The sequence below is a fragment of the Fundulus heteroclitus genome, chromosome 2 (assembly GCF_011125445.2).
Source record: "Fundulus heteroclitus isolate FHET01 chromosome 2, MU-UCD_Fhet_4.1, whole genome shotgun sequence".
NCBI lineage: Eukaryota > Metazoa > Chordata > Actinopteri > Cyprinodontiformes > Fundulidae > Fundulus > Fundulus heteroclitus.
This window is the reverse complement of record NC_046362.1, coordinates 16,169,044-16,195,072: the sequence shown is the minus strand read 5'-3', so window position 1 is coordinate 16,195,072 and position 26,029 is coordinate 16,169,044. Positions and strand designations below refer to the sequence as shown.

The window sequence follows — 26,029 nt, the reverse complement described above, 5'->3', positions numbered from 1 at the left end:
AATCAGGGGAGGAGAACAACCGAACGTGCACGAGTACGTCCCCCGGCGTGACGGATTGTGAGCGCGCGCATCGGCAGAATATTCTGGTTAAAAAGACCTCGCCGGAAGCTGTCATGCGGCCAGTGGACTTCATTCATTCTCCACAGTGTTATTTTGTTTAAAACGGGCCTTTTTTTTCAGAACCCCAGCCATGACGCTGACGCCTCTGGTGTACTGGGCGCAGCGCCACGAGGAAATTTACCTGCGCGTCGAGCTGACAGACGCCCTGGTGAGTTCAGCCCACCTGCCGTCCCACCCCCCCCCCCAGCACTCCTGAGTTTTATTTAATGCCCCCGAGGGTAGAATATACATTCAAATGAAGGTGGCTGTTGCTTTGCATGCTGGTGTGTAAATACGGGGGGTTTGGTTTAGGGCGATAGGACATGTTCACAAGGCTCTCTGTCACTGTCCCATCTAACCTGTTGTCAGTAGCCTGAGTGTCAGAGCTTTAGGGAAATGTGTGGGTGGCTGCATGGGATTAATAAACATCTCTCGAAATAACCTCTCTGGCCATTATGAAACGCGGGGGGCGGACTTTATCTGGGTGTTGTTTCTACACAAGATCCGTCCTAAACTTCATAGCAGCTTCCCATAGTCTCTGGTACCATCAGCCTTTTTTTTTTTTTTTTTTTTTGGACGCACAGTTTTTCTTCTTCTTCTGAAGACTGCGGTCTTTTAGCGCTGCTTATTAATGAGGTAGACATGAAATAGAGCGCATCCGGGGCGGACCCGGATTTTTAACAGCTAATTTCTTAAGCACTTTTCTCTAACAATGGGTATGAGCAGTTCTGAAATGAAATCTCAGTACTGTTTGTGGACTGCAAAAGGTGAGGTATAGCTTGCGTTGAGGTCACTTCTGTAGGTGTTTTTCTTGTTGTAGTATTACTGGTCTCCCAACAGGAAGACTTGATGCTTAGGTTCTGTTCAGTGAGAGGAAGTGTTCACAGTCTGTCTACTTCTGCAGAATATTGACGTCCAAGTGCATGAGAATGTCCTGCGGTTTCAAGGTGAGAATTTTTTTTTTTTATTCATCCTTAATACATCTTCCATAGTTGTTGTTTTTTTTCCAGGGAAAGTGTTGATTTGTAACTTTCTGTGGGACACTCTCTGCAGCTCTGGGGCACGGTGCTAAAGGACAGCATGAATACGAGTTCAGCTTAGAGTTCCTTTTACCAGTAAAATCGGAGGTAAGCATTTATTTTCAATTCTCTCTTTCCTTTCTTATTCCCAGCTTTCACATTTTTTCACTGTGACTTCATTATAATCTTTTTTTTTTTTTTTTTTGTGCTTCCAGGTGAGCTACAAGTCCACACAGCGGCAGATAAACATCATAGTGCGGAAAGAGCAGCGAGGCTGGTGGGAAAGGCTGACCGCGCACGAGCGGAAACCGGTTTTCCTGGCACCAGATTTCGACCGCTGGCTGGACGAGTCGGACGCCGAGATGGAGATCCAGGAAAAGGTGAGACGGAATTAGATGTATTTTCTTTTTTCCCCCCACTATCAACCAGACTGCTTTTTGTTTGCACGACTGTGGTTTCTACCGCCGTTTCATACTTGACAAACTCTGAAACTGTTCAGTGAAGTACTTGCTTACTCTTCGGTGACTCTTATTATTTCTCCTAATTTTGATAAGGAGGAGAAAAGGAACAGACTGAAGTCTATGAAGCATACAGATGAAGGTAATTATGAATACTGTTGATTCGAATGTTTATTGCATCCTGTGATTTTAAACATATCTCTTAAATGTCTTGGAATACATGGATAAAATGTTTTATTTTTTTCTGTCTCAGGGTTTGTTAGCCTGAAAACAGCCTTTCTGCTTGTTTACAACCTGGTCCAGTTTCTTGGATTTTCATGGATCTTCGTCAACATGACTGTACGCCTCTTCATCTTTGGGCAAGGTCAGACATACTAGTGTGGGCTTGCTTTCTTTTGCATGTGGTTGTCTTTTTTTTTTTTTAATCAATACCTTCAATCTCTACATCTAATTTCAGATTCACTCTATGACACCTTTCACACCATATCGGATGTGATGTTCTTCTGCCAGATCCTGGCATCAGTGGAGGTGCTGAATGCTGCTTTCGGTGTGGTCCGGAGTAGCGTCACTCCCGCTCTCATACAGGTGCAACACGTTTGTTTATGAGAGCTTTACGAACGGGTAACTACAACCGGACTAGGAATGTGTAAGAACTAATTTTGGTTCTCTCTCTTTCTTTGGTAGGTGGTTGGAAGAAATTTTGTCCTCTTCGTCATTTTTGGCAGTCTGGAGGAAATGCACCACCGGCCGGTCGTCTTCTTTGTTTTCTATCTGTGGAGCGGCATTGAGATCTTTAGGTAAGTACATGTGCATCTCATTAGGTTAGAATATGTTAAAAAAATTCTCATTTATATCAGTGTCAAAAGAAAGACTTGTTCTTATTGCTACTCATCACTCATAGTGACATTTCAAAAGCTTATCGCTCCTAATTGTAAAGATCAGGGCTTACAGCAAATAAAAATCCTAGAAATTTCCAGTATTTCATAAAAAATAGTAATACAGAAATGTTGGCATAGTGAAAAGCACATGTACAGTACAGCAGTGTGTACCTGGCCGAGGCTTATTTGCATGAATTACTGCATCAATGCAGCGCGGCCTGGAGACGTTCAGCCCGCATTGCTTTGATAGCCTCTATCAGCTTCCCAGCATTGGCTCTTATCTTCTGCTTAATAAAACCCAGAGATTCTCTATGAAACATGGTCATTACATTACTTTTGGCAGTAACAGCAGGTGCAAAGTGCTGCTGAAGGATAAAATCAGCATCTCTCATGTAAAGATTGTCAGCAAAGGGGAGCATGGAGTGCTCTAAACTTTCCTCCGCGGCTGAGTCGCTGTCGTCCAACACCAGTAGGTGACCACCACACTCTGGGACCCGGATTTTCACACGAGATCCAAAATGTACTTTATTCTGAAAAGAGGGACTTGGGACAAGTGAGTAACAGCCTAATGGTTTTCACCATAACGTCCCTGGTTTTAAGGCATGGCTAAACACAAGGAGTACAACGGCCTGGATACACCAGTGTACGGTGGCTCTTAAAGCACTCCCTCCAGCTGAAGTCCGCACCCTATGAATCTTCTAGTTTCTTTCCCCACAGCTCCCAAGGCTTCAGTTACTCCAGATAGCTTTGCATGTTTTTCTACTGCAGTTTTGCCTTCCACTCAACTTTCCATTCATGTCCATGGATGCAGCACTTTGCGAATAGCCATCTTCTTTAGCAATTACTTTTTTGTGGCTTATCCTATTTGTGGAGGATGTCATCAGTTAAATCGGGAGTCATTCTTATGATAGTGTAGGCCATAACGTCCCAACAATACATCCCTATATAAAAAACAGTGTTTTGTCTCATGCAATTTACTGATTAAAGAATAATAAAACATTTTGCTTAAAGTGTATGACCACAGGTATATAAACTCCAAGATCAAGACATGCATTCTCTTCTACAAACATTTGCGAAAGACTCCAGTGTGGTACCGTGATAGGATACCGCCTTTGCATCAAGTCCAAATAGGAAGTCTGCTCTCAGATAAATAGTCCACAGTACACAGGTGGTTGCATTATTAGAATGTGGAATAGATTGGGACTGATTCCAGAAGCCTCAGTCCAGAAGTGTTTGGCTTCCGCAAAATCTAAAGCTACAGACCTCTGAACTTCGTGTGGCCTTCAGGTTAGCTCAAGAACAGTGCATGGACAGCTTCATGGAAGCAGCTGCATCCGATCACATGTTCAAGTGCAACGCCAGTCGCCAGATGCAGGAGCACACTGCCTCTAGACTTTAGAAAAGTTGAGACTTGTTCTCTGGAGAGACAGACCTCTCTGCCTGGAACTCCAGTGAACGAATCTGGGTTTAACAGCTGCCCAGGAGAACCGAACATGTTTGACAGCACCGTCCCAAGGGGAAAGTAGGGTGTAGAAGGGACGGCTTCTCCAGAAAACGGATCCAGCCCCTAAGTTCCAATGAGAGCTGCAGCGTACCAAGATATCTCGAACAAGTTAATGCTCCCAACGTTGTGGAAACACTTTGGGGATGGCGCCTTGCAACCGATCACCAGAGCACAAAGAAGCTGTTGCTGCTGCAAAGGACACCAGAGCAAACAGTCATCAAGGAAATGCTGATCTAAATGAGCAGAAGAAAAGGTGTTTTGAGTTTGTTTCCAAGCTGCATGCAGACCATTCATTTTCACTTCTGATAAGCATCTTCCACCGCATATTTAAACTACCGAGACAAACATGCGTTATTACGAATGCAAATGCGTCGGCCTCTGAAAGCATCACGTTTTTGTTCTCCCGTGGTGAAGCCAACGTCCTGTTCTAATTTCAGGTATCCGTTTTACATGCTGGGCTGCTTTAACACAGAGTGGAAAACTCTCACTTGGCTACGCTACACAGTCTGGATCCCACTGTACCCATTAGGTGTTTTAGCTGAAGGTACATTAGTTCATGTGTGTGAATTTTTATTTATTTTTATATATATATATATATATGCATTAACATATTAATGTGAATCTGTTTTTATTCCACGCAGCTGTTGCAGTGATACAGTCCATTCCCATATTTAACCAAACCAAACTCTTCAGCATTCCTCTGCCGAGAGCCATCGGGACTTCCATCAGCTTCTCTTACGTCTTGCACGTCTACCTGATCCTCATGTTTTTGGGTAAAAGTCCACAACAAATGTGACTCAAAACAGTTTGTTCTTTATCCAATGTGCACTTTCAGTACCAACAGAGGCGTTCTCGTTTCTGCTCCTCAGGGCTTTTTATCAACTTTCGGCACCTTTACAAGCAGAGGAAAAGACGATTCCGGACCAAAAAGAGGAAGGCGCATTAATCCTCAGGCACCGACAAAAAAAATCGTTGAACGCCTCGGCTGCCTGCTTACATCTGGACACTTCTTTCTTAACACCATCACCGTCCTAAACGCTGCTCAAGTTTAGAGCGTTTTTTTGTTAATAAAAAGACTTCCTCTTCTGAAGAACCTTTCCTTTCTGCAGATTGTGCAACATTTCATCATTGCATAATCACACTCACCAGTAATTACGTTATCATAAACTAGATGTTCTGGATTATTGAAGAGATGTCAAACCACAGAGATCGAAATGTTGGGACATCTTTTTCCTTTTCCCCCCCTGATGCTTTTTATGATTGCTGTCTTTTGACATGATTTCTCCATAGCAGAAGATAATATTTGATATAGAATCATTGCTGTTTAAAACAACAAGGAGTAGTATCATCTAATGCAGTTTATTTTATCTTTGAAATCTGAGAAAAAAAAAAAAAAAGCAATGACCTTTAAATCCCAATGCTTCTGTCTTTCTTTCCAGCTCAGCTGCGACCCAGTACGCATCTTTATTATTCTATTCTTTTAATTATCCTAAATGTCCCTTGTATTGTCATTTTGATAACTTATGACACAGAATTAAAAATTCAATTTAATTACTGGTGTGTCTAGTAAAACACTCTACAAAGAAACATGTTAAAAAAAAAAAAAAAAAAAAAGAATATGTACAAAGTTTTTTTTTTGTCCTTGTGTCCCTCGGCAGACATTTTGGACTAGCCCAGTCTGTACGGTTTCAGTTCCCTCTGGTTCAGAATCGGTCTGACTCTCCAGCTCAGCTGGAGAAGTCTGTGTGCATCGGGGCGATGTTGTGCTCGAAGGCGGCGTACTGCGAGTCCCCAGAACTGGCCAGTTTGAGCTGGTGTGCCGCGTGAGACAGCTGGAAAGCGGCGTCGGGGTGCGCCGAGTCGGGCAGCATGGTGCACTCCCTCTCCAGCAGTTCGGCCACGCCCTTCAGGAGCTCCCAAAAACCAAAAGCCAGGGCAGCTTTCCGCAGACGGTTTAGCTCCTGAGATTAAAAAAAATAAATCAGAAATCAAGTTTTACTTTTATTTAAAAAATTTGATTCAATCACCGTTTTGTTTGAATCACTTGGGCTAAACGTACCTTATAGAAGGTCTGCGTTTTATCGGGTAGTTTCCTCGCGTTCCTCAAGATCTTCTGAACATCAGTCTGCACAACGACAACATGAAAAACTTGAGCCGGAGTCAACATAAACAAAAACGTCACATTTTAAATTGTTCACAGCACATAGTTGAGGCTTAACCGTCACATGTTGCTAACCACGCTGGTGTGTTTGTCATACAGGGTGGTTAGTGGAGGCGGGAAACATCATGATTACATCATCAAGGTGTTGCATGTGTGATAAAACATGTCCATTCTGATTGGTTTAAATTACCCTGAAATTCGTACCACAGATGAATGTGTGCATTTAAAAGGTACAGTCACCAGCTGAGGGCCAATTATTAACATGAACTACTGTGGTTTTCAGTTGGTTTGTCAGAAATAGTCAACAATTAACGAGATGTTTTTGCTGCTTCTTCACTGCACCTGTAGTCCGCTGGCTTTGATCCACACGGTGACGTTCTGAGCGTAGCTCCGTTTGACCTGTGGCTGCACAGGGAACGGGCTTTTACTGTCATCCTCTCCGTAGGGGTTTTCAGCAGCCTCTGAAAACACCAGAAAGATGATTACGCATCAGAGGTCGGTCGGTCGGTCGGTCCACATCATTAGGATCAAAGCTGAACCACGACTAATCATTAACTGATCATACAGAGACCTTTGATCGTCGAGATAACAACAGTCGCTCACCCGTACGAGTGCTGGAGAGTTGGACGTTTATTCAAAAGTTGCACAAGAATGCAAAAAACATCTCCCCGTTCCCACCGCGGGCGGATGTGGCCAAATTGTTTGCAGTCTAGTAACCAAGTGGGGCTTTTTAGAAGTATGTTCTCAGATCTGGCCCATATCTTGAATTTTCAAATCAAATCTGAGACACATCCACATGTGGTCCTGATATCACTCATGTCTGATCTTTTTGGTTGCGACTCCAGCGGAAACAACTGAGGCGGATGTAACATTCGTCGCAGCTTTGCGCCGGCGGCGAAGTGATGCCAGTTAGCGAGATGGACGGCAGCTGCGACGGCACTGCACAGCGGCAGGACGGCGAGATGTTACACCTCATTAATATATGGAGCCAAATCTCTGTTCAAGCCAAACTGGGCGGCTCTTATAGGAACTGTTTGGATGAGCGACGTAGCGCACAGCCGTGCAAAAGTACTGGAAACTCCTGCATACAGAGAACTTTGCAATGTGACACGATCAGATCGTTTCCTGCCTAGACACTATAGAATAAAGGCGCTGATATACATAATTAAAAGTTGCCATCAACATGCTGAAGTTCTGAATGAACTCAGTCTCTGTGAAGTTGTTGACATCCTCTGTCCCTCCATTCCTGGCTGCAACCCCGCATCCAAACAAACCTCAGTGCTAAATTTGCTGCTAAAGCACCATATAATGCCAGAATACAGAGTTTCACACTCTTTTTACTTTCGTTTTCTTAAAAATATTACATAAAATTAGCTTTCAGGAAAAACAAAAACAATAGAGCAGTAATACCTAGAGTGTGGATGTGCCTTTGAGATAAGAACACTAAGTTCTGATGTCTATGGAGTGAAAAAGTTACCCGAAACTGGTCCCAAATGTGAGATCTTGCCCAGCCAAGGTAGAGGATCGGGACCGGGCTCAAACAAAGACATCATCAGGTTTGACTTCTTCTTGCTGTCTGCTTGGGAGTACAACATGCCAAACCACTCCGGCCTGGGACCAAAGCAGGAAAGGCTTAACTGAATTTAGATATCTGTTCACAAAAATGAAACTATTGCTCTGCAGATGAATGTAGGGTCATGTATATCAGTTCTGTTGTGGCTTACCCCAGCTGGACCAGAGCCACCATCCCCTCAACCTTCAGACTACCGTGTAACAGAACACAGAAATTTGGGCTTTTCCCGGCCATTTGGCTGGCTGAAGGTTCCTCTTCAAGCTCATCGGTTGCTCCAGCGCCAACTTCATCCACTTCTGAAAAGATGTACAAATATGTTAGAGTGACTTCCTGTCACAGCAGGCAAGAGTATAATTATGTTTTTGAGTAAATGCATCTCTTTAAAATATCCCTTTTTTAACAGCGATTTTCTACAAACACGAGCAGTCCGAGATGATCTTCCATCTGTGAAGAAGCCCGGTGTCTTGTGAAATTTTTTTGTGTGTGTAAATCTGTTTTTGTCACACATAGATGTAAATGCACATCGATCCATAAAAAGCATGCAAATCATCTAAGGTGTTCTTTCATTCTCAGTAAAAGAAGAAAACGGGGTCAAATCGGCAGATTAATTTCTAACAAGTCAGGTGTGATGATACACACACATCCATAAATAGCTGCGTAAAGGTGCACATAACTGTGGAACGGTGGCAGCGTTGGCACTGCTGGAGGAAATCATCGTTGGATGAATGTGGAGGGAGCGCGTTTTCAGAGATCCTGCTGACCGGCTGGCACATGATGAAGATGAGTGGCTAGTGAGCCGGTTTAGATTACCCAGGGCGATTATTTTTTAAACTGGCCTCGGCGTCGCAGAGGGAAACTAGAAGGAACCGTGAAGGAACCTGCAGTTTCAGGTTCTAACTCTGCAACTGGAGCTTTTTAGAGGGAGTTGACTGACAGGTCGGGTATTTCACAGTCACCCCTGAGCCATCCCAAGCCTGCAGGATGGGAATACCTCAGTCATGTTCAGATTTAAATTTCCCTGAACCGTGGCTCTCATTGGCTGATTTCCAAATGTAATCAAAGCAATGGCTGCACTCGTATTCCTATTCTGCTCAACTTAGAGTGTCACTATACTACCATAATTATAATTATTCTCATTATAACAGATGTGACAGCCTTCGATCTGTGTGCGACGGCTGAATTCTAGTTATTTTTATATATATTATCTCAAGGCAACGTGTACAGTGACACGTCTACGTATGGTTTTATACATCCGACTGTTTTTTTGTGCCAAACGTTTCTACATTTCTCACCACCGCCAACTTTTAGTATGAAAGCTGTGCACTCTTAAGCATGAGGCCCCTGATAACTATTGTTATTTTTTGCGTGAATTGTACTCAGTTTAGTGAGAACTTCTTAAAGCAAAATCAAAGATTTTTTTATTCAAAAACATGAAGCAACTGGAGCAATAAACCAAACCTTTGTTTACAGCAATGGGAAGAACCAAGTGTCTGGATATAACTGGGGGGCTGGAGATATCTGCAATTTCAATGAAGCCCACAATTTCCAAATCTGGAAGAAAAAAAAAAAACATACCCTGAGTGAAGACTTGATCTATAATTAAAAGCTTGAGTGGGTCTACAGAGCCAGATAAGCACCTGTGCTGACAGTTCGGGGAATAGGCTCCACCTCTTCGTCCACCACCACAGGCTCGGGACGAGGGAACACCTGAACGTCTGAAGACAGATTCCCGCAGTGCAGAACGGCGTGGAAGGGGGAGTACGCCCGGTCAATCAGCATCCTGGAGAAATGGAGACGGCGACACAGAAAGCATAGGAATAAACTAGAACATATGAGCGTCTCTGCATCGAACTCTCTACAGTGGACAGCTCTCATAATTACCCAAACATTGCCTGCACACTCTTCATGCAAAGCAGGCCATCCACGGTGAAGATCTGTCCATCCCCTCCACTGAGACGGAGGAGCTCCTCCAGGTTTTCCATGGCGTCAGTCATTTGCAACTTAAATAGCACAAGACAGGCGCAGGTTGTTGGATCTTTGAAATGGACTACTGAAATATGACTATAAGACTCTCAAATTTATAAAACAATTTGCAGGAAAAAAAAAAAAAAGCAGTGTAACAGATGCAGTCAAGTCAGACTGGCATTATGAGATGATCCTTGCAGATGTATGGCATCTGGCCATTTCATCTCTGCAGGTTCAGACTTACCTGACTCCGCCAGATAGATTTGCTCCGCATATCCATCTGGAAACCTTCCGTTGAAGTAATTTTGGGAAGGGGCGAAAATACTGGTCAGCTGATTGGCCTATGTTGGTGATAGACGGGCCAAATAAACCAATCAGATTCGTTGTCGCTCTGTTACGAGCGACGACGAAAACACAACCACAAGCCAAGCTACTCTTGCTGCTGCAAGTAAAGGCTCGTTAGCTCAGCAGAGAAATACTCTGTAATTCCGATAAAACTTGCTCGATAGCCACGCTAACGCTAGTTTCATCGGCTGAAGCCGCCATGTTCTTTAGACTGAACTGTCGCGCTTCCCGTTGCGTCACACCTCAACCTGCCTCAAAGCCAACGCTGATTGGACGTTCGTTTGGTGAACGGCTCCAAATTTTCTTTAACGGAGAGTATCCAGACTGATCTGCGAGTGAAACCTTGAAACCTCGCGAGATCAGGATGGTCTCACGAGGCTAGGTTCAGACCGGGTGATCGTTTGAAACCGAGCTATACGCAGACAGAAGTGTGCACTTCAGTACCTCCTCGGCATTGGCTACACACATGATGAACAGTTTGGTGGGGAAAGGGAAAGGGAGCGGAAACTTTTTGTCGTCACCGCGATGTTTCAGGCTTTGAAGAGATTGGCGTAGGGAACCCTTTCCGATCCCAAGAGAGCCGTCTGTAACCAGCACCACCTGCAGGACAAAAGAGGGAGGTGCATAAACACCAGGATCAAGTAATGACCGAAGCAGCAGGAAAACAGGGGGGAAAGAGTACAATTAAAAGAGCTGCTATGGACTGCATGAAAAATTATTATTGATACTATTCTCTCTCTCAGTATATGTTAAACATTAGAATTTCATCCATCGGGTTGTTCAATCGGTCATGGAGTTATCCGTATGCCAAAGTCAAATGTGAAGCCATCTGCCTGAGAGCTAAAGCTTGGCCAAAATATGGTTTTGTAACCGGAAGGTGATTCCAACCATACCAGACAATAGTAACAAGTCACAATTACTCTTTAACTTAAGAAAAAATAAATCTAACTTCTTAATATTGATTTGGAAGCTTGTGTTTCTTGTACTTTTCCTTCTTTCCTATTTAATGTTTTCATTTTCTTTCATTACATTTTTTTTCAAAACAATAACTAAGTATGTCAGTAGTCTTCCTCTAAACACTTTCTTTTTTTTTGTTACTGTTACTTGAGTAATTCATTGGATTTATGTGTTTACTTCTGCTTGAGTAAAAACATTTTTTGTTTTGTTTTGTTTTTTTAAGTAACGCTGCTCCTACCGGAGAACCATCTCCACCCACCTCTGAACAATCATAAAAAATCTACGGCAAACGGCTGAGACAGAAAAAAATCAAGGTATTGCTGAGGTCCAGACCTCAACATGGGACCTCAGGAGAGCCGCTCTGAATTAAACGCTGGAAAAGACCAAAACGTCAGAGACCGATAAGGTTTCACACAAAACTACTATTTAACCATGCTGTAAAAGTGGCTCTACAGGCTATCAAATTACAGGATGTATTTTGTTTCTTACATAGCTTTTAAATTGTAGCCTTTTTTATATTAACACAGAATCCGTTGAGTTTGTGTACAATGGGGGTTAGATTTCAACAAATGTAGGAGCTAATGAAGATCGGATCATGTTAGCTGTGCTTTGTCAACATCTGCAGGAAACGTCTACCAGTGTATGGTACAAAGTGTCTTTTTATGTCCTTGCATTTCTGGTGGGGGGTTGCAGGGGAAAAAATGTCATCAAAGGTTTAACTTTCAATGTGCTGGGACATAGGACCTGGTGAAAAGGACTCGTGACGTTATCCTCAGGTCTGTATGGGTTCATCTTTGTTCGCTTTTTACTTTTATTTTTGAATGTCGGATGACTGAAGGTTACTTTTTCTGAATTACACAATGGCAACCTGGGTAAATCCTGTCGCCCGGTGGCAATTTTGTTTAATAGTGCACGGACCTATTGAACAAACCTTTGCACCGTTGTAATGAACAGGCACAAATTACCGCCATGGAAAGTCTACCTTTCTAAAGCAGCGAAATAAAGAAAAAGGCATGGCTGAATTATACCTGACAGGGACAGGCACTGCCCCACTCCTGCTGAACAACGCTGCTGACTCCTTGAAGAGCCAACTCAAGGCATGTTTTATCGTAGTCCTCCAAGTTACTAAGTGCCTCCTGCAACACACACACACACGGAAAAAAATTAGACAAACCAATGAACACAGTTTGTGTTTTTATCATCACTGTTTACAGCTGTCACCTGTAAAGCATTGTAATCCCGGGTGAAAGGCACCAGCAGCTCCCAGAGGGAGGAGAAGGCCATCAGCGCAGTGAACTCCAGGCGATAGTTGGAGGCCATGTGTTCAAACAGCATGTTGAGTCCGTGGACGGCCAGGTTTTTCCTCTGGAACTCCTCGATGCCGTCCAGGGACACTGGCCGTGTCATGGACAGGGACACGTCCATTAAGATCACCGTAGGCATCGCTGCGTCACCCGCTGATCCGAGACCCGCAACAACACGCTTGATTTAAAACGCCCCACCCAAAAGGCGCAATGTACTGCTTTACAGCAAAGCTACCCCTCAAAAAGAAAATCACCGAGCTGCAGTTGGCAAAAAATAAATAAAACTTCCGCTAATGGCGTTAGAAAATTAATCGGACAGGTTAGCACGGGCTAGTGTGGGCGAGTTAGCATTATGTGACCTAACGGCTACACGAAATCAACTTTTCCGGATGTTATTCGTCAGATATTAAAGGATAATTATCCATAAGTTAAAAAAAAGTTTTAAACCGATATATACGAGAAACAGAAACGACTATAAATCCTCTTTGTCAAGCGTGTGTTGTTGTATTATTATGAGTGCACTGACAATTCTGTCCGGGGAACACAACGTCACAGATGTAGAGTTCCTATGTAATCTACCAAAATCTGTACAGTAATTTACTAAGAATGAGGAGGAAATTCCAACTTAGAACCAAACTGCTCATATTTACGGACATATGAGGTTTTGTTTCGAATTTGTAGTCGGATTTGAGGGGGGAAAAGGTTTAAAGCTTCGGGCTCATGACACCTGATCAGCCCCAAAAGAGCTGTTGAGGGACTTCCTGTTGCTGCATCATGTACATATTTGGGAGTCAGCAACGCCCAGAGTGACGCAAAGTACGTAGGACTTAAACTATATAATATAATGTCTATGATCGAAACAGACAACGCTGAAGTTGCGTGAGAACCCAACTTTGGGACAGTTCAAGTTTACCTCTAAAACGTACCACTGTTTATGCTGCAGACGGTACCGATTGAGTAAAAGACCATATTTTAACTTTTCACTTGAACATGAAAGTCAATTTGGACTCCATCCTTTATTTTTTGTTCTGATGGAAAGTTTAGCGCAGGAAAAAAAGTAAGTCTGTACAAACTTTTCTTATAATCTCCGTCACACTTGATTTAAACAAAGTATATTTCAGGTTCTTAACATTATCCCTTTAAATATATATGAGATAAGATAAACAATTCATGATCAGTACCCGTGCACCATTAGCATATTTGTAATCAGTTATTGTTAAATGTCATGTGACATGAGATGTTGTGCATAATCGGACCACAAAATCTACGGTATGATTTTGGATATATTTTTTAAAGCAATGGCTTGTCCAATAATTCTGCCATTAAGATTTTATTGTCCTCTCCTTGTACCCTAATTTATATATATATATTGTCGTGTTTTACCTTGCGGTGGCATGGAGGTGCGTGGATGTTCTGATGAATAACACGACAAGGAATCTTCTTTAACTGAACTTTACTTGCTCCGGCAACAGGTGAGTTGCAGACACAGCTGGCGGTCGATACACTGCGTTGTTTTGGCCTCTCGCTCTGGCACAGACAGCGTTTTAGCAGTGTCCATACAGCGAGCATTGAGTGCCTTTACAACTTAACAAAAGATAACAACACTCTCGCGATAACCTCAGGTTATCTAGATGACTGTGCTGCATTTACTGACTTAACACTAGGCTCGGAGAAATCAAACAAAATACAAAAACATTCTTTTATGCTCATAACAGCTTAAACTGCCTTACACTGCCCCCCCTTTTCAGGACTACTGAGTCCCTTCAGTATCAATAACATAAAGAAGTCTGATTCGGACTTATGTAACTCTGGTAAACGCAAAAGAAATGACTGAAAAAAACTTACACCATGGGGCAATAACACAAACCAATCCCCTGGTTACTTTTAGTTTTAACATTTAAGTTTTAGCCAACAACCTTAGCTCAGTATAACTTATAACTAATGTCTAAATCTCTCTGGTCGATTGACTATGCGACCACTTGATGTTTTAAAAGTCTTTTCTGAAGATTCTTCATCACCTTGTCTGCTTCCCGGCTGGTACACTGGACCTCTGGGTTGAACCGCCTGACCTGAACCGTCAGACTGGCAAGACTCGCTTGGACCTTCAGACTGTGATGCTTTGTCCGGATCGTCTGGCAATGGTAGCACCGGCGCTAAAGGAGCATTCTCTGTATTTAGATGGAGATCTGGATCCTGGCACTGTTGCAGTATTTTACACCTTTGACGTGAAATCCAGACTGGTATCACATCACTGTTATAGGGCTTGAGCCTGTCATGATGCATTATTGTCCTGTGCTTGGGGCCTTGGATCTCATACAGTACAGGACCACGGTGTGCTGCAACAATCAGGGGACCCCTCCATAGCGCTTGAAGCTTTGGGCTTAGTCCTTTCTTTTTTGCGTCATCTTTGACAAACACCAGATCTCCAATATCGTAGGAATGTTCGTTTGCTCGAAGGTCATACACCTTTTTCTGTCGTTCTTGTGCAGTGCGAAGATGACTTCTTGCCAGGCTCTGTGCTTCCTTTAAGCTCTCTTCAAGTTTGTAGATATAATCTACAACTTCCATTGCATTAGATTTGAGTCTTGCAGCACCACACTGGATATCGTGTGGCTGGTGGACCTCCCTTCCAAGCATGAGTCTGTTTGGTGTGAATCCTGTTACCATGTGTTGTGAACTGCGGTAGGCTGCAGTCAGCAGAGGTAACTGTTCATCCCAGTTCTTTTGATTCCGGTCCACATAACATCGCAGCATCTGCAGCAAGGTCCTATTGAACCGTTCTACCTGCCCATTAGAGGAGGGATGGTAAGGTGTAGTTCTGGTCTTAGTTATTTGCAGGAGCCTACACACATTTCGAAACAGCGAACTTTCAAAATTACGGCCTTGATCCGTGTGTAGTTCTAGGGGGGCCCCAAACCTGGCAATGAAGTCGTAGACAAGTTTCTTTGCAGTCGTTTCCGCGCCTTGGTCAGGAATAGGAAAGGCTTCGACCCATCTTGTGAACTGGTCAATAATGACAAGAATGTATTTGTTGCCAGAGCTTGACACAGGGAATGGTCCAAGAATATCAAGGTGCAAACGATCTAGTGGTGCGCCGACCTGGTAACCTTGCAGTTTTGCTCTTTTCTTCGGTCCTGTAGATTTGCATGCACTGCAGTGTGGACACATTTTAACAAAAAGGTGAACATCTCCACCCATGCCATACCAATGATAACTTTGGCGCACGCGCTCCAGGGTTTTGGCTTCTCCCAAGTGACCAGAGTATGGAGGGTTATGGCATGACTGCATGACTTCTTTCTGCATAGTTGTTGGAACTAGTAACAGCAAAGTTGGGGGCTGGTTCCCAATTTTCTCCCAGGAGTAATAAAGGACTCCTTGTCTCAGTGTAACTTGGGGCCAACAAAGCCAGAATTTTCTCACCGCAGGACTTTCAAGCATCACTTCGTCTCTGCTGGGGAGCGTCCCTGTTTCCTTCCATGTGTGAAGGGTGCCGAGGACAGGATCTGCTTTCTGGAGTATAGCCAGCTGCTCAGGACTAAGTGACTCTAGCCAGTTAACCGCTGGGTTCTCTGAGAAGGGTGCAGATGGCTGATCCTCCACTGACTGAGTACCATTGCAATTTATAAAGCTTTGAGGCTCTATGCAACGCACAGCCAGTGGCACAACATCATCCACATCTTCCTCAAATTTTTCCCACCGCTCATGAATCTTCTGGCAGTACTTGCACCCTTTGCATGGCAGATCTGCAGGATTTACCCCTGCTTGGTAACAGTCACATTTTTCCATATTTTCTTTTGGCAGCCTTGACATGGCATCTGCATTAGCGTGCTGCTTACCGGCTCGATGCTCAATGTGGAAGTCGTACTGGCTCAACTCCTCAAGCCAGCGAGCTAGCTGTCCTTCAGGGCACTTGAACCGAAAAAGCCAGGTGAGACTGCCATGGTCAGTCCGAAGTAGGAACTTTCTTCCTAAAAGATAGTGGCGGAACTGGCGTGTGAAACGCACAACAGCGAGTAATTCACGACGGGTGACACAGTACCTTTGTTGAGCTGGTGTAAGCTGACAGCTGGCATAGGCCAAAACTCTCTCTTCTCCCCACTGGACCTGTGACAGGACAGCACCGACACTGTTGTTGGAGGCATCAGTATCGAGAATGAACTTGCCTTCAGGACGGGGATATCCCAGCACAGGTGCGGTAGTCAGTCTCTCTTTGAGCTTAGTAAAAGCAGCCTGATGTTCCTCTGTCCATACAAACACCGTCCCCTTTTTGAGAAGATGATGAAGGGGGTTTGCCAGCTCTGCAAAACGTGGGACAAATTTGCGATAGTAGTTACATAGCCCCAGGAAAGCTTGTAACTCTTGAAGATTGTCAGGGGATTTCCACATCTGTACATCTTTGACAAGAGCTGGATTCGGTCTGACTCCTTCTCCACTCACAATATGGCCGAGAAAGAGAACTTCTTCTTGAAGCAGGTGACATTTTGATGGCTTTAGCTTGAGCCCATGGCTCTGAAACCGTTGAAAAACCTGCTCGAGACGATCTAAGCTTTGGTCTACTCCGTTTCCAACGACAATGACATCATCCAGGTAAATGAGAAGGGTTTCCCATTGAAGGCCTCTAAGGACAAGCTCCATTGCCCTTTGAAAAGTACTTGGAGCATTACAGAGTCCAAATGGCATTCGGGTGTATTCATAAAGGCCCCATTTGGTGATGAATGCCGTCTTTTCACGATCGTTATTGTCCACTGCAACCTGCCAGTAACCAGACTGAAGGTCAAGGGTAGAGAACATGGTAGCTCCACCCACAACATCAAGGCATTCTTCAATCTGGGGTAGCGGATAAGCATCCTTGATAGTCAAACTATTCAGACTGCGGTAATCTACACACCACCTTACTCCTCCATCTTTTTTGCGTACCAGGACCACTGGAGAAGCCCATTCAGAAACTGATGGCATGATTACTCCGGCTTCCAGCATAGCTTTAAGATGTGCTTCCTCTTCACCTTGAAATCCCAGAGGGGTTCTTCTGACAGGTTGTCGTACAGGCTTAGCAGACCCAGTGTCAATCTTGTGCGTCACAGCAGACATGTAACCAAGATCAGTCTCACTTTTAGCAAAGATGGACTGGTATGAGAGTAGTAGTTGAATAAACCGCTGTTGTTGTCCTTCAGTTAGAGCTTCACTTGTAGCAACAACCAAGCCTTGGAGGTGCTCGGGAATATCAGAGATTGTTGCTACTCTTCCTACCAGCAATGGTGATGCATTCTCTTTCACACAACTAGGCTCAGTGCTTTGCTCCGGTTCAAGTGTGGGTTCAGGAAAAGCTTCAACAAGGACTCCAAGGCATGCTCCTTTTGGTAAAGCTGTTCTCTTGGTTGAAAAATTGCACACCCTGACTGGCACCTTTTTTTTCATTGTGACAACGACACTTGCAAGGGCCACATTTTCTGCAATGTCTGCAGGCTCTAGCACAGCTGTAACTTCCGGCTTTGGGTCCTCCACTTCCCCCCACACAACACATTCAGATGAAGCTGGTATGATGATGGTTTCCCCAAGAGTCACTCTAGCTACACAGTAGTCTGAACCATTGTCACGCACAATTTTTGAGGGCACCTGTTCACTTCCAATAAAAACCTTTCCACGTGTATAGATGACAACATCATGGGCTTTCATCAGATCCAATCCTAGGAGAACAGAGTCTCTTATTGGAGCAACATGCACATCCCAGTTGAAAGACTTTGATCCGATTTGAAAGGTCACTGTGAGTCCATGTTTGGCTTTCATGCCATCTCCAACTCCTGCATTCAGTAGGTAGGTCTGGTGAAGGTCTACAGGTGCTGTTTTGTTCTCCAGGAGACTTTGGTATAGCTCTTCCGATATCACAGTTGTTTGAGCTCCGGTGTCTGCCACGGCTTGTGTTGAAATGCCATTTATGATCAGAGGAACTTGTAAACTCTCACCTCTCTTCTTGGTGCAGCCAATCTGCCGCCCTTGTAATTGGGGATCTGTGATAGGGGCTCCATCTGACTGCAGCATGTGGTCTGTAGGCTTTTCATTATGATTACATGCAGCCACAGGGCTGGGTGGCCTAACACAGTCCTTTCTGAAATGTCCTGTCTCTCCACATTTAAAACATGGGCCAGCTGCTCCACGATTTGGGCTTGGTGTTTGAGAGCGCCCTCTGGTGTTTTGCACCTGTTGATAACTTTGCTTTCTTTCTGGTACAAAGCTCTGGGCTGCTTTTGGCTGTTGGGCTCTTGTGTTGCCAGGCTGGAGACTTTCAACCTGCAGCTGTAGATTTCCAACCGTGTTAACAAGAGTCTTAACTTGTTCCATTAATGCAGCAAACTGGTCAGATGTAACATACTGGGGGGTCTGGACCCTGCGGGACACTGTAGCAGTGTCTTCACACCTGTCTTCTTCGTCAACCCACGAGATGCGTCTTGCTCTGTTCTTTATCTCAGTGTCACGGCCTACAGTAGCTTTGAAGTTATGCTCATGGGCCTCCACCAACTTTTGGGCCTCAACAAGGGAACTTGGATCACGATTCATTACTTCATAGGCCACCTTTTGGTTTCGTAAGCCTTTGAGGAAAGCATCAGTTGCTAGCTGGTCCTGTAATTGGAGGTCTACTCCTGAATACGCAAGTGTGACAAGGCGTCTCACCTCCTCTGCGAACTCAGCTGATGTTTCTCGCCCTTGTCTGAGTTCTCCAAGCTTCCTCCTTATGGTGGTTGGGGGGTCTTTTTTTCCAAAGCGTTGAGCGAGTTGCTCCACCAGCAGAACATAATCTTCCCTTGTGCGTTCTGGTAATGAGCAGACGTACCGCACTGCAGCTCCTCTTAAACACTCATGTAGTCTGTCCACTCGCTCCGCAGCACTCCACCCATACTTCCTGGCTTGACGTTCAAACGGCATCAAAAATGAGTCCCAATCCTCATTTCCATCAAACGTAGCTAATTTAGGCCTCTGGGGTTCTGGCAATGTATGGTAATGGGCTGCAGAAATATTTTGCCTCCTATCATCATGGTAAGCAGGTGTGTTTTGGGCTTCACGCTCAGAGTCTCTTATTTCCCTGCGTCTACTGTCAGGTTCAGAACCTATAGTCCGCCTTGACGGCCCTGTGCTTCGAGATCTTTGATTTATGACCTCCAGTTCAGCTGCGAAGGACACATTATCCCTTGGTCTAGTAGTCACATCAAAAGAGACACTTGGCTCAGGTGCATGCCTTTCTCTTGTCTGTGTTGGGATTATGTTTGTCCCCCCATTGGCAGTAATAAGTGATGGTGTGGGTTGTTGTGCAGCTGATTGTCCTGTAATGTGTGAAATGACAGGGGCCAGCATCATTTGCAGGTTTCTTGTTTGTTGATTTTGATTTTCCAAGAGAGCTTGTAACCATTTAGGAGCTGTTTCTGCCTCTCCCGGGGCTGATGTAGCGCCTTGCAATTCTTCTGTCATTTTTTATTTTATTTTTTTAAGGTCTTTCTTGCACTTCCTGTTATGCTCTTATTGTGAAAGGACCGCACCGGAAGTTGTGCGCGGATGCGCTTCGGTAACTTCACTACTTCTTTCTTCTGCCTTACAAGTCGTAGCGTAACTTGGCTTATTAGCTCAGAATGCCTCAGGATGTAGTTTTTTCTTTTTTTCTTTGGATTAACAGATAGAAGTTTTAAAATCCCACTTCTGACACCAGTTGTCGTGTTTTACCTTGCGGTGGCATGGAGGTGCGTGGATGTTCTGATGAATAACACGACAAGGAATCTTCTTTAACTGAACTTTACTTGCTCCGGCAACAGGTGAGTTGCAGACACAGCTGGCGGTCGATACACTGCGTTGTTTTGGCCTCTCGCTCTGGCACAGACAGCGTTTTAGCAGTGTCCATACAGCGAGCATTGAGTGCCTTTACAACTTAACAAAAGATAACAACACTCTCGCGATAACCTCAGGTTATCTAGATGACTGTGCTGCATTTACTGACTTAACACTAGGCTCGGAGAAATCAAACAAAATACAAAAACATTCTTTTATGCTCATAACAGCTTAAACTGCCTTACAATATATATATATATATATATATATATATATATATATATATATATATATATATATATATATATATATATATACATATATATATATATATATATATATATATATATATATATATATATATGCATATATATACAATCTACTCTTAATGATGTAACTTGGAAAAACATTCACTCTCTTCAACTTTTTCACACTTGGTAACTTTACAACCACCGACTTCAACGTGAGCATTACATGTGATGAGCAAGTAGTGCCTGATTGTGGACAAAAAGAGGATTTATTTTATTTTAAAATTTTATTCTTTACAAACAAAAATGCAGCGATGTCAGGGCTCAGCCCTTGAGTCAATGCTTTAAAGAACATTTTGCTGCAGTTACAGCTGCAAGTCAAGTCCTCACTTGACCCCTCTGGTGATGTCCTGGGAAATGTGCTTCCCAGAAAACATTTATTTACACTGAAACTAAACAACGTTTCCCTTTTCTTCTCTTTTTTCCCATTGCTTCCACGTACAAAAAGTACGTCCGTATGAACTTTTCTTATTATTTCCGTAAGACCTGACTGAAAAATTTTTCGGACTCTTAACGTTATTAAATATCCATTTAAATATATTTGAAATAAGATAAGGAATAGATTTTTGTCCCACAATGCTTGCACTTTCCTTCCATCAAAACATAATAATCATCCTCATTTGTAATTGCAACTTTTGTACATTGAAATGAAATGTGTCCTTTGCATTTAACCCATCACTTTTAGGAGGCAGTGGTCTGCCACGATTTGGCAATCACTCCCCCAAAACACGCAATACTCTTTCTTGGTTCACCAGATAAAATCCCATTAAAATCTGGCAATGTTTAGCTTGCAGAAAACCTTGAGTTGCATCTTGACCTGCTGCCAAACTGTTTGTTTATTTCAAGTGAGACTTTTTTCTCCTTTATATACAGGTTTTCCTAAGAAGCAAGGACCCAAGTCCATGTCAGACAGCTGGAGTTTTGGATCCTACAACTACAAGGTCTACCTTTGAGAAGATACACTTTCCCCTTTCTGTTTTCTATTTAGACTTCAGCTAGTGAATTGGCAGTTTTTAGTACAAGATGGAGTCAACAAGAACTAGGCCACAGCAGCTGATTCTGGTTAAAATCTTTTTCTCTGGTATCTTTCTTTGTACCTCTTGCAATCGGACCGTTGGTGCTGAACCTACTGATATCGGAAAGATCGCAGATCGCTCAATGGCGGGATTTCCTGACAAATATTCTACATCTTCAACTCCAGATAATAAAGGGCCTGAAACAGATTCTTCATTTTTGGACCCAATAAAACATACAGCTCTTCATTCTTCACTGGAGACATCCACATCGGATCCTGTTCCCTGGGATGGCAACATGACTACAGCTGCTCCATTTCAAGGCCGATGTGTCAACATGACATACCCCAAAGATCTTTTTTCTATTGAGGATCGCAGACGAGGATGGGTGGTCCTTCATGTCTTTGGGATCATCTATGTTTTTGTGTCACTTTTAACCGTGTGTGATCAGTTCTTTGTTCCTTCGCTGGGGGTCATCATGGAAACGTTGGCCATCTCAGATGATGTTGTTGGAGCCAGCTTCATGGCTGTAGGACTATCCTTACCATGGTTCTGCGTCAAGCTAATCCAAGTTGTCTCTGGTCACAACTTAATTCTGGCCTTTGACTCAGTTATTGGCTCAGCAGCTTTCAGAATGTTGTTTGTGATTGGAACATGTGCTTTGTTTTCCGGGAAGGTTCTCCCTCTAGCCCGCTGGCCATTCTTCAGAGATTTATCATTCTACGTGCTTGGTCTGATTCTACTGATCCAGTTCTTCTTGGATAGTGTTGTGATGTGGTGGGAAAACGTGATTCTGGTGACTTTTTATGCTCTCTATGTTATCTTTCTGAAATATAACGCACAAGCTGAGCAAATGTTGAAGACCCGGTTCCAGAAAAACAAAAGGGGGGTGACAGTTTCATTTGTGACGGAAGGTGAAAAGGTGAGCCCTCTTGAGTTCGAGCAATAATCATACATATGGTTCTGTAATGGATTGATTTTCTTCATCAGTAGTAGTTTTTACTTTTGTGGATTTAAACAAGTAGCAGTCAGATCTGATATCATGTAAGTGACATTAGTGTGTAAACCTGTTTGCAGTGCAACCCTGCATTCATCTCACATGCAGCATTCCTGTCTTTAAGATTTCACGCACATAATGTTAGTAAAAAAAAGCTACCCTTTGCTCTCTTGTCATTTGAAATGGATATCATTTACAATCGCTGGAGGCAAAAAAAAAAAAATACAATAGTTGTTTGAGATGTTCGGATCAAGGGATTTAGTCCTCAAAGAAACATGACTCAAAATACCTGCGTCAATATATTCGTGTCAGCTGCATTTCTAGTGAGCCATGCTGCTGCCTTTTTTCTCAGCTAGGTTTTAAAAAAATATAGGCTAATGCACAATTTGCAAAATTGCTTTAAATGACATGCCCGTTATTTTAATATTGTAAAGACTGGGGTATTCTTTAAAAACAACAACAACAAAAAAAACTTTCACAGTGGAAGACAGACTGCTGCTTCTTCACTTCCTGGGCTTTCTGTCATGTGAGTGACAGAAAGTGAGTGCGCTGCTCAGATATCCCTAGCAAAGCCCAAGCAGGATACATTTTTCTGTCCTCAGTTTTGTCCGTACATGATTCCAGATCATCAAAGGCTACTTTCATGATTTGGTCTGCTGTGTTGGTTGTTGGAATAAAAGCAGTCTGGTGTATTTATGTTGTTATTGTGCAGTACATGTTTTTGTTTCTGCACTTACTGTAGTGTTTATATATTGTGCTATATGGTGGCAGTTTTATTTCATTTCATCTTTTTGAGCAGATGTCCAAGACAAATTTCCCCTATGTGGACAATAAAGTATAATCTAATGAATAACAGGGACCGCACTGTAATGTGTTACGGGCCAAATTATCAATGGGTCACATGAAAACAGAGAGCAAACATGTTAGCGTTATCCTTTCTCTTCAGTGAACTGCTTGACGTGAAACATCGTCTGGGGTTTATTGGAGCTGTATGTTTCATGATGGATATATATATTTAGAAAACAAATGATTAACGCTGACTTGTTTCACCTGACATGTTGTCACAACATTTTAGTAGCTGTTTTAAACCTTGTTAACGCCATGTTGGAGTGACATATTTAGATTGAAACCTCTTCTGGGAGACAAATACACGTTGCTCTCAAGACAAACATACAGGGGAAGCTGTAGAAAAATGAAAAGTACTTGCCGTGTAAGTTCAGTAGGACATAATCACAATGTTTTTGATTGCATATTATGTAATGAATAGGGAGAACTGAACCCGATAAGTGGAGGGGAAACCAAAACTAATCCAATCCAGAACCTAATACCACAAAGACCAAACCTAAGATAGAAACACAAAGTAAGACTAAAACTAAGACAGATCTAAAACTATTACATATTATTGATAAAACATAGTTAGCGTTTTGCTGTATATATAATACACAGTCTTTCCTTTCACGAAGAATCTAACTAGGTCTTGGAGTCGTCAATCAGTTATTAAATGGATGGGATCATCATCAGGGACAAATATCCTGACTGAGACATCTCTCATTGCTGCATGGCAGTCTTTTAGCCAAGCACAATTTTTAGTTGTCGCAAGTTGCTTTTTGATAATTCCTTTGTGTCACCGCGATGTATAAAACTCAGTTTGTGTCTGTTGTTTAACACAACCGCTCCCAGGTGGCTATTCCTGCTGTCGAGGAAGATGCACAAGGCCCTGTAGACTGTGATGAAGGAGGCGGTAATGAAGACAATAGTGGCAGCAATGACACAAAGCTTGTTCAGAGCAAGCTGCTCGAAGACGCTGAGCCCCTGTCTTTGCGCTGGCCTGACACACGGCAGAAACAAGCCACTTACGTCTTCCTGTTGCCAGTCATTCTCCCTCTGTGGCTCACAGTTCCCGATGTTCGCAACCAGGTGAGATCAGATGGATGTTTTAGATTTTTTTTCAGCTTAATTGTGCCTTAATGCCCGAATTGTGGTTTCATGTTTTGGTGTTTCTTTCACAGAAAGCCAGAAAACTCTTTGTGGTGACCTACCTAGTTTCCATTGTGTGGATCGGTGTCTTCTGCTACCTCGTGATGTGGTGGGCTCACCAGGTCAGGTGCTGCTGAAACAGCTCCTTTGCTCTCAAATAAGATTCAGAATCATCACTAAATTATATAAGTTGTAAATATGTTGCCATCCTGAAATTTAGACCCAATCCCACTGAATGGTATTCTTAATATTTTAAAGGTGTTTGAGACATTTGGTGTCGCGGGTCCAATACAATTTCTGGTAGCAGTGATGTCCAGCCCTGATCTCATAACTAGTGTAATAGTGGCTCAGAAAGGCCTGGGAGACATGGCTGTGTCCAGTAATGTGAGCAGTAACATCTTTAACATCATTGCAAGGTGAGTTAATCGAGTGAATTGCCATGGCTGAGATAAGACGAGAGAACATCAGAGCACAGTTGGCTGCTTCATTAGCTCTGCTGTAATTTGTCTTTGTTCTTTCATCAAAAAGTCTACCAATAGAATCGCTCCTCTACTCGTTCATCCATGGTTTCCTCCCTGTGGCCGTCAGAACCGATGGCCTCCTCTGTGCCACCGTCCTCCTCTTCGTCATGCTCCTCGCCGTTGTCATCTCCATTATTTCATTGAAGTGGAAGATGAAGAAACTCTTTGGCCTTACCTTGGTCTTTTTCTATGGTGTTTTTGTGGTCATAAGTGTTATGATGACTATTGCAGCCATCAAATGCCCTATGTAGAAAAACCTTGAAAAATGTTTATGTATTTTTAAGATGCTTCTGTATAAAACTAATCCAATGTTACATCTGCTGAGGTTTTAAAGAAGGAAGTCCAAAAGATTTTTTTTCTAATGGTCTGCGTGACAATATTTATAATATATTTATATAATTTGACCAGTTGATGTGCCTGCTGAGTACACTTCATAAACATATGTATTCCTGATTAGGGCTGGACAATATTTCAATAACGATATCATATATATTAATCGATAGACGAGTGATTCAATAGAAAAAAAGGAGTCAATATAAAGTTCAATAGAAGAACGGTTTTCCTTCCTTTTGCATTCTAGCCTTTCATGTAGGTTAATGCTACAGTTATTACATCCTCCCAACCAATCACAGCCAATTACAATCACAGAAGTTTCAAAGAGTTCAGAGAGCACATGTTTTTCTTTTTTTAAGACTTACAGTTTTGGTAAAAATTAGGTTGAATAAAGGTTTGTGTTTGAATTCAGTGATCTTTATTTAAAAATAGGTCATTAAGCAATATCATAAAATGGCCAGGACTGCACTTAAAATATATATTTAGAATTTTTTTGATAATTATCGATTTCGATCAATCTGATTTCTATTTTATCAATATGCTTTTTTTCTACATCGTCCAGTCCTTTATGAAAGAGTTAGCGCACCACAACTTAACTCTGCTTTGAAGAGTTGCTTTAATCCAGAGACATTTGAAAGTATTTGAGCCTGATTAGCCTGTTTAAGATCATGCCACGGGATCTCCATTGGATTTATGTCCAAACTTTGACTAGGCCACTCCAACGTCTTCAAACCATTCCTTGCCATTCAGAGGAGGACTTGCTGGTGTACTTCCGTGCATTATCTTGCATAAAATATATTATTATTAT

The 26,029-nt window shown here is 42.9% G+C and overlaps 4 protein-coding genes across 6 annotated transcripts; 2 read left to right on the top strand and 2 right to left on the bottom strand.

Annotated features, from left to right (window-relative positions):
* The first annotated feature begins 57 nt into the window (after positions 1-57).
* Positions 58-5,370, top strand: hacd3 (3-hydroxyacyl-CoA dehydratase 3). 2 transcript variants are annotated; one of them, XM_036149305.1, is made up of 11 exons: positions 58-268; positions 1,004-1,046; positions 1,153-1,226; positions 1,334-1,498; positions 1,673-1,718; positions 1,830-1,940; positions 2,034-2,161; positions 2,261-2,367; positions 4,390-4,502; positions 4,600-4,731; positions 4,828-5,370. In XM_036149305.1, exons 1-11 carry the CDS (start codon positions 191-193, stop codon positions 4,902-4,904), a joined length of 1,074 nt encoding a protein of 357 aa, XP_036005198.1. In that variant the 5' UTR covers positions 58-190; the 3' UTR covers positions 4,905-5,370. The 2 variants fall into 2 exon arrangements, with proteins under 2 accessions (XP_036005198.1, XP_012706759.1); XM_012851305.3 differs by having other exon boundaries at positions 2,261-2,373; positions 4,396-4,502.
* A 9-nt stretch (positions 5,371-5,379) lies between these two features.
* Positions 5,380-12,895, bottom strand: ints14 (integrator complex subunit 14). Of its 2 annotated transcripts, none has more exons than XM_021309898.2 (11): positions 12,181-12,895; positions 11,988-12,095; positions 10,447-10,602; positions 9,574-9,692; positions 9,330-9,472; positions 9,151-9,243; positions 7,844-7,988; positions 7,597-7,751; positions 6,462-6,580; positions 6,018-6,083; positions 5,380-5,919 (listed from the first exon to the last, which is right to left on the bottom strand). In XM_021309898.2, the coding sequence occupies exons 1-11, from the start codon at positions 12,400-12,402 to the stop codon at positions 5,686-5,688; spliced, it is 1,560 nt and encodes a 519-aa protein (XP_021165573.1). In that variant the 5' UTR covers positions 12,403-12,895; the 3' UTR covers positions 5,380-5,685. The 2 variants fall into 2 exon arrangements, with proteins under 2 accessions (XP_021165573.1, XP_012706758.1); XM_012851304.3 differs by having other exon boundaries at positions 5,686-5,919; positions 7,597-7,730; positions 12,181-12,402.
* An 821-nt stretch (positions 12,896-13,716) lies between these two features.
* LOC118565187 lies at positions 13,717-19,131 on the bottom strand. The gene is made up of 2 exons (XM_036145003.1): positions 16,100-19,131; positions 13,717-13,847 (listed from the first exon to the last, which is right to left on the bottom strand). The coding sequence occupies exons 1-2, from the start codon at positions 18,813-18,815 to the stop codon at positions 13,717-13,719; spliced, it is 2,847 nt and encodes a 948-aa protein (XP_036000896.1). The 5' UTR covers positions 18,816-19,131.
* Positions 19,132-21,259: 2,128 nt separating this feature from the next.
* LOC105916704 (sodium/potassium/calcium exchanger 1) lies at positions 21,260-25,371 on the top strand. Its single transcript, XM_036144678.1, has 5 exons — positions 21,260-22,315; positions 24,071-24,307; positions 24,400-24,489; positions 24,626-24,783; positions 24,896-25,371. Exons 1-5 carry the CDS (start codon positions 21,404-21,406, stop codon positions 25,137-25,139), a joined length of 1,641 nt encoding a protein of 546 aa, XP_036000571.1. The 5' UTR covers positions 21,260-21,403; the 3' UTR covers positions 25,140-25,371.
* The last annotated feature ends 658 nt before the right edge of the window (positions 25,372-26,029 follow it).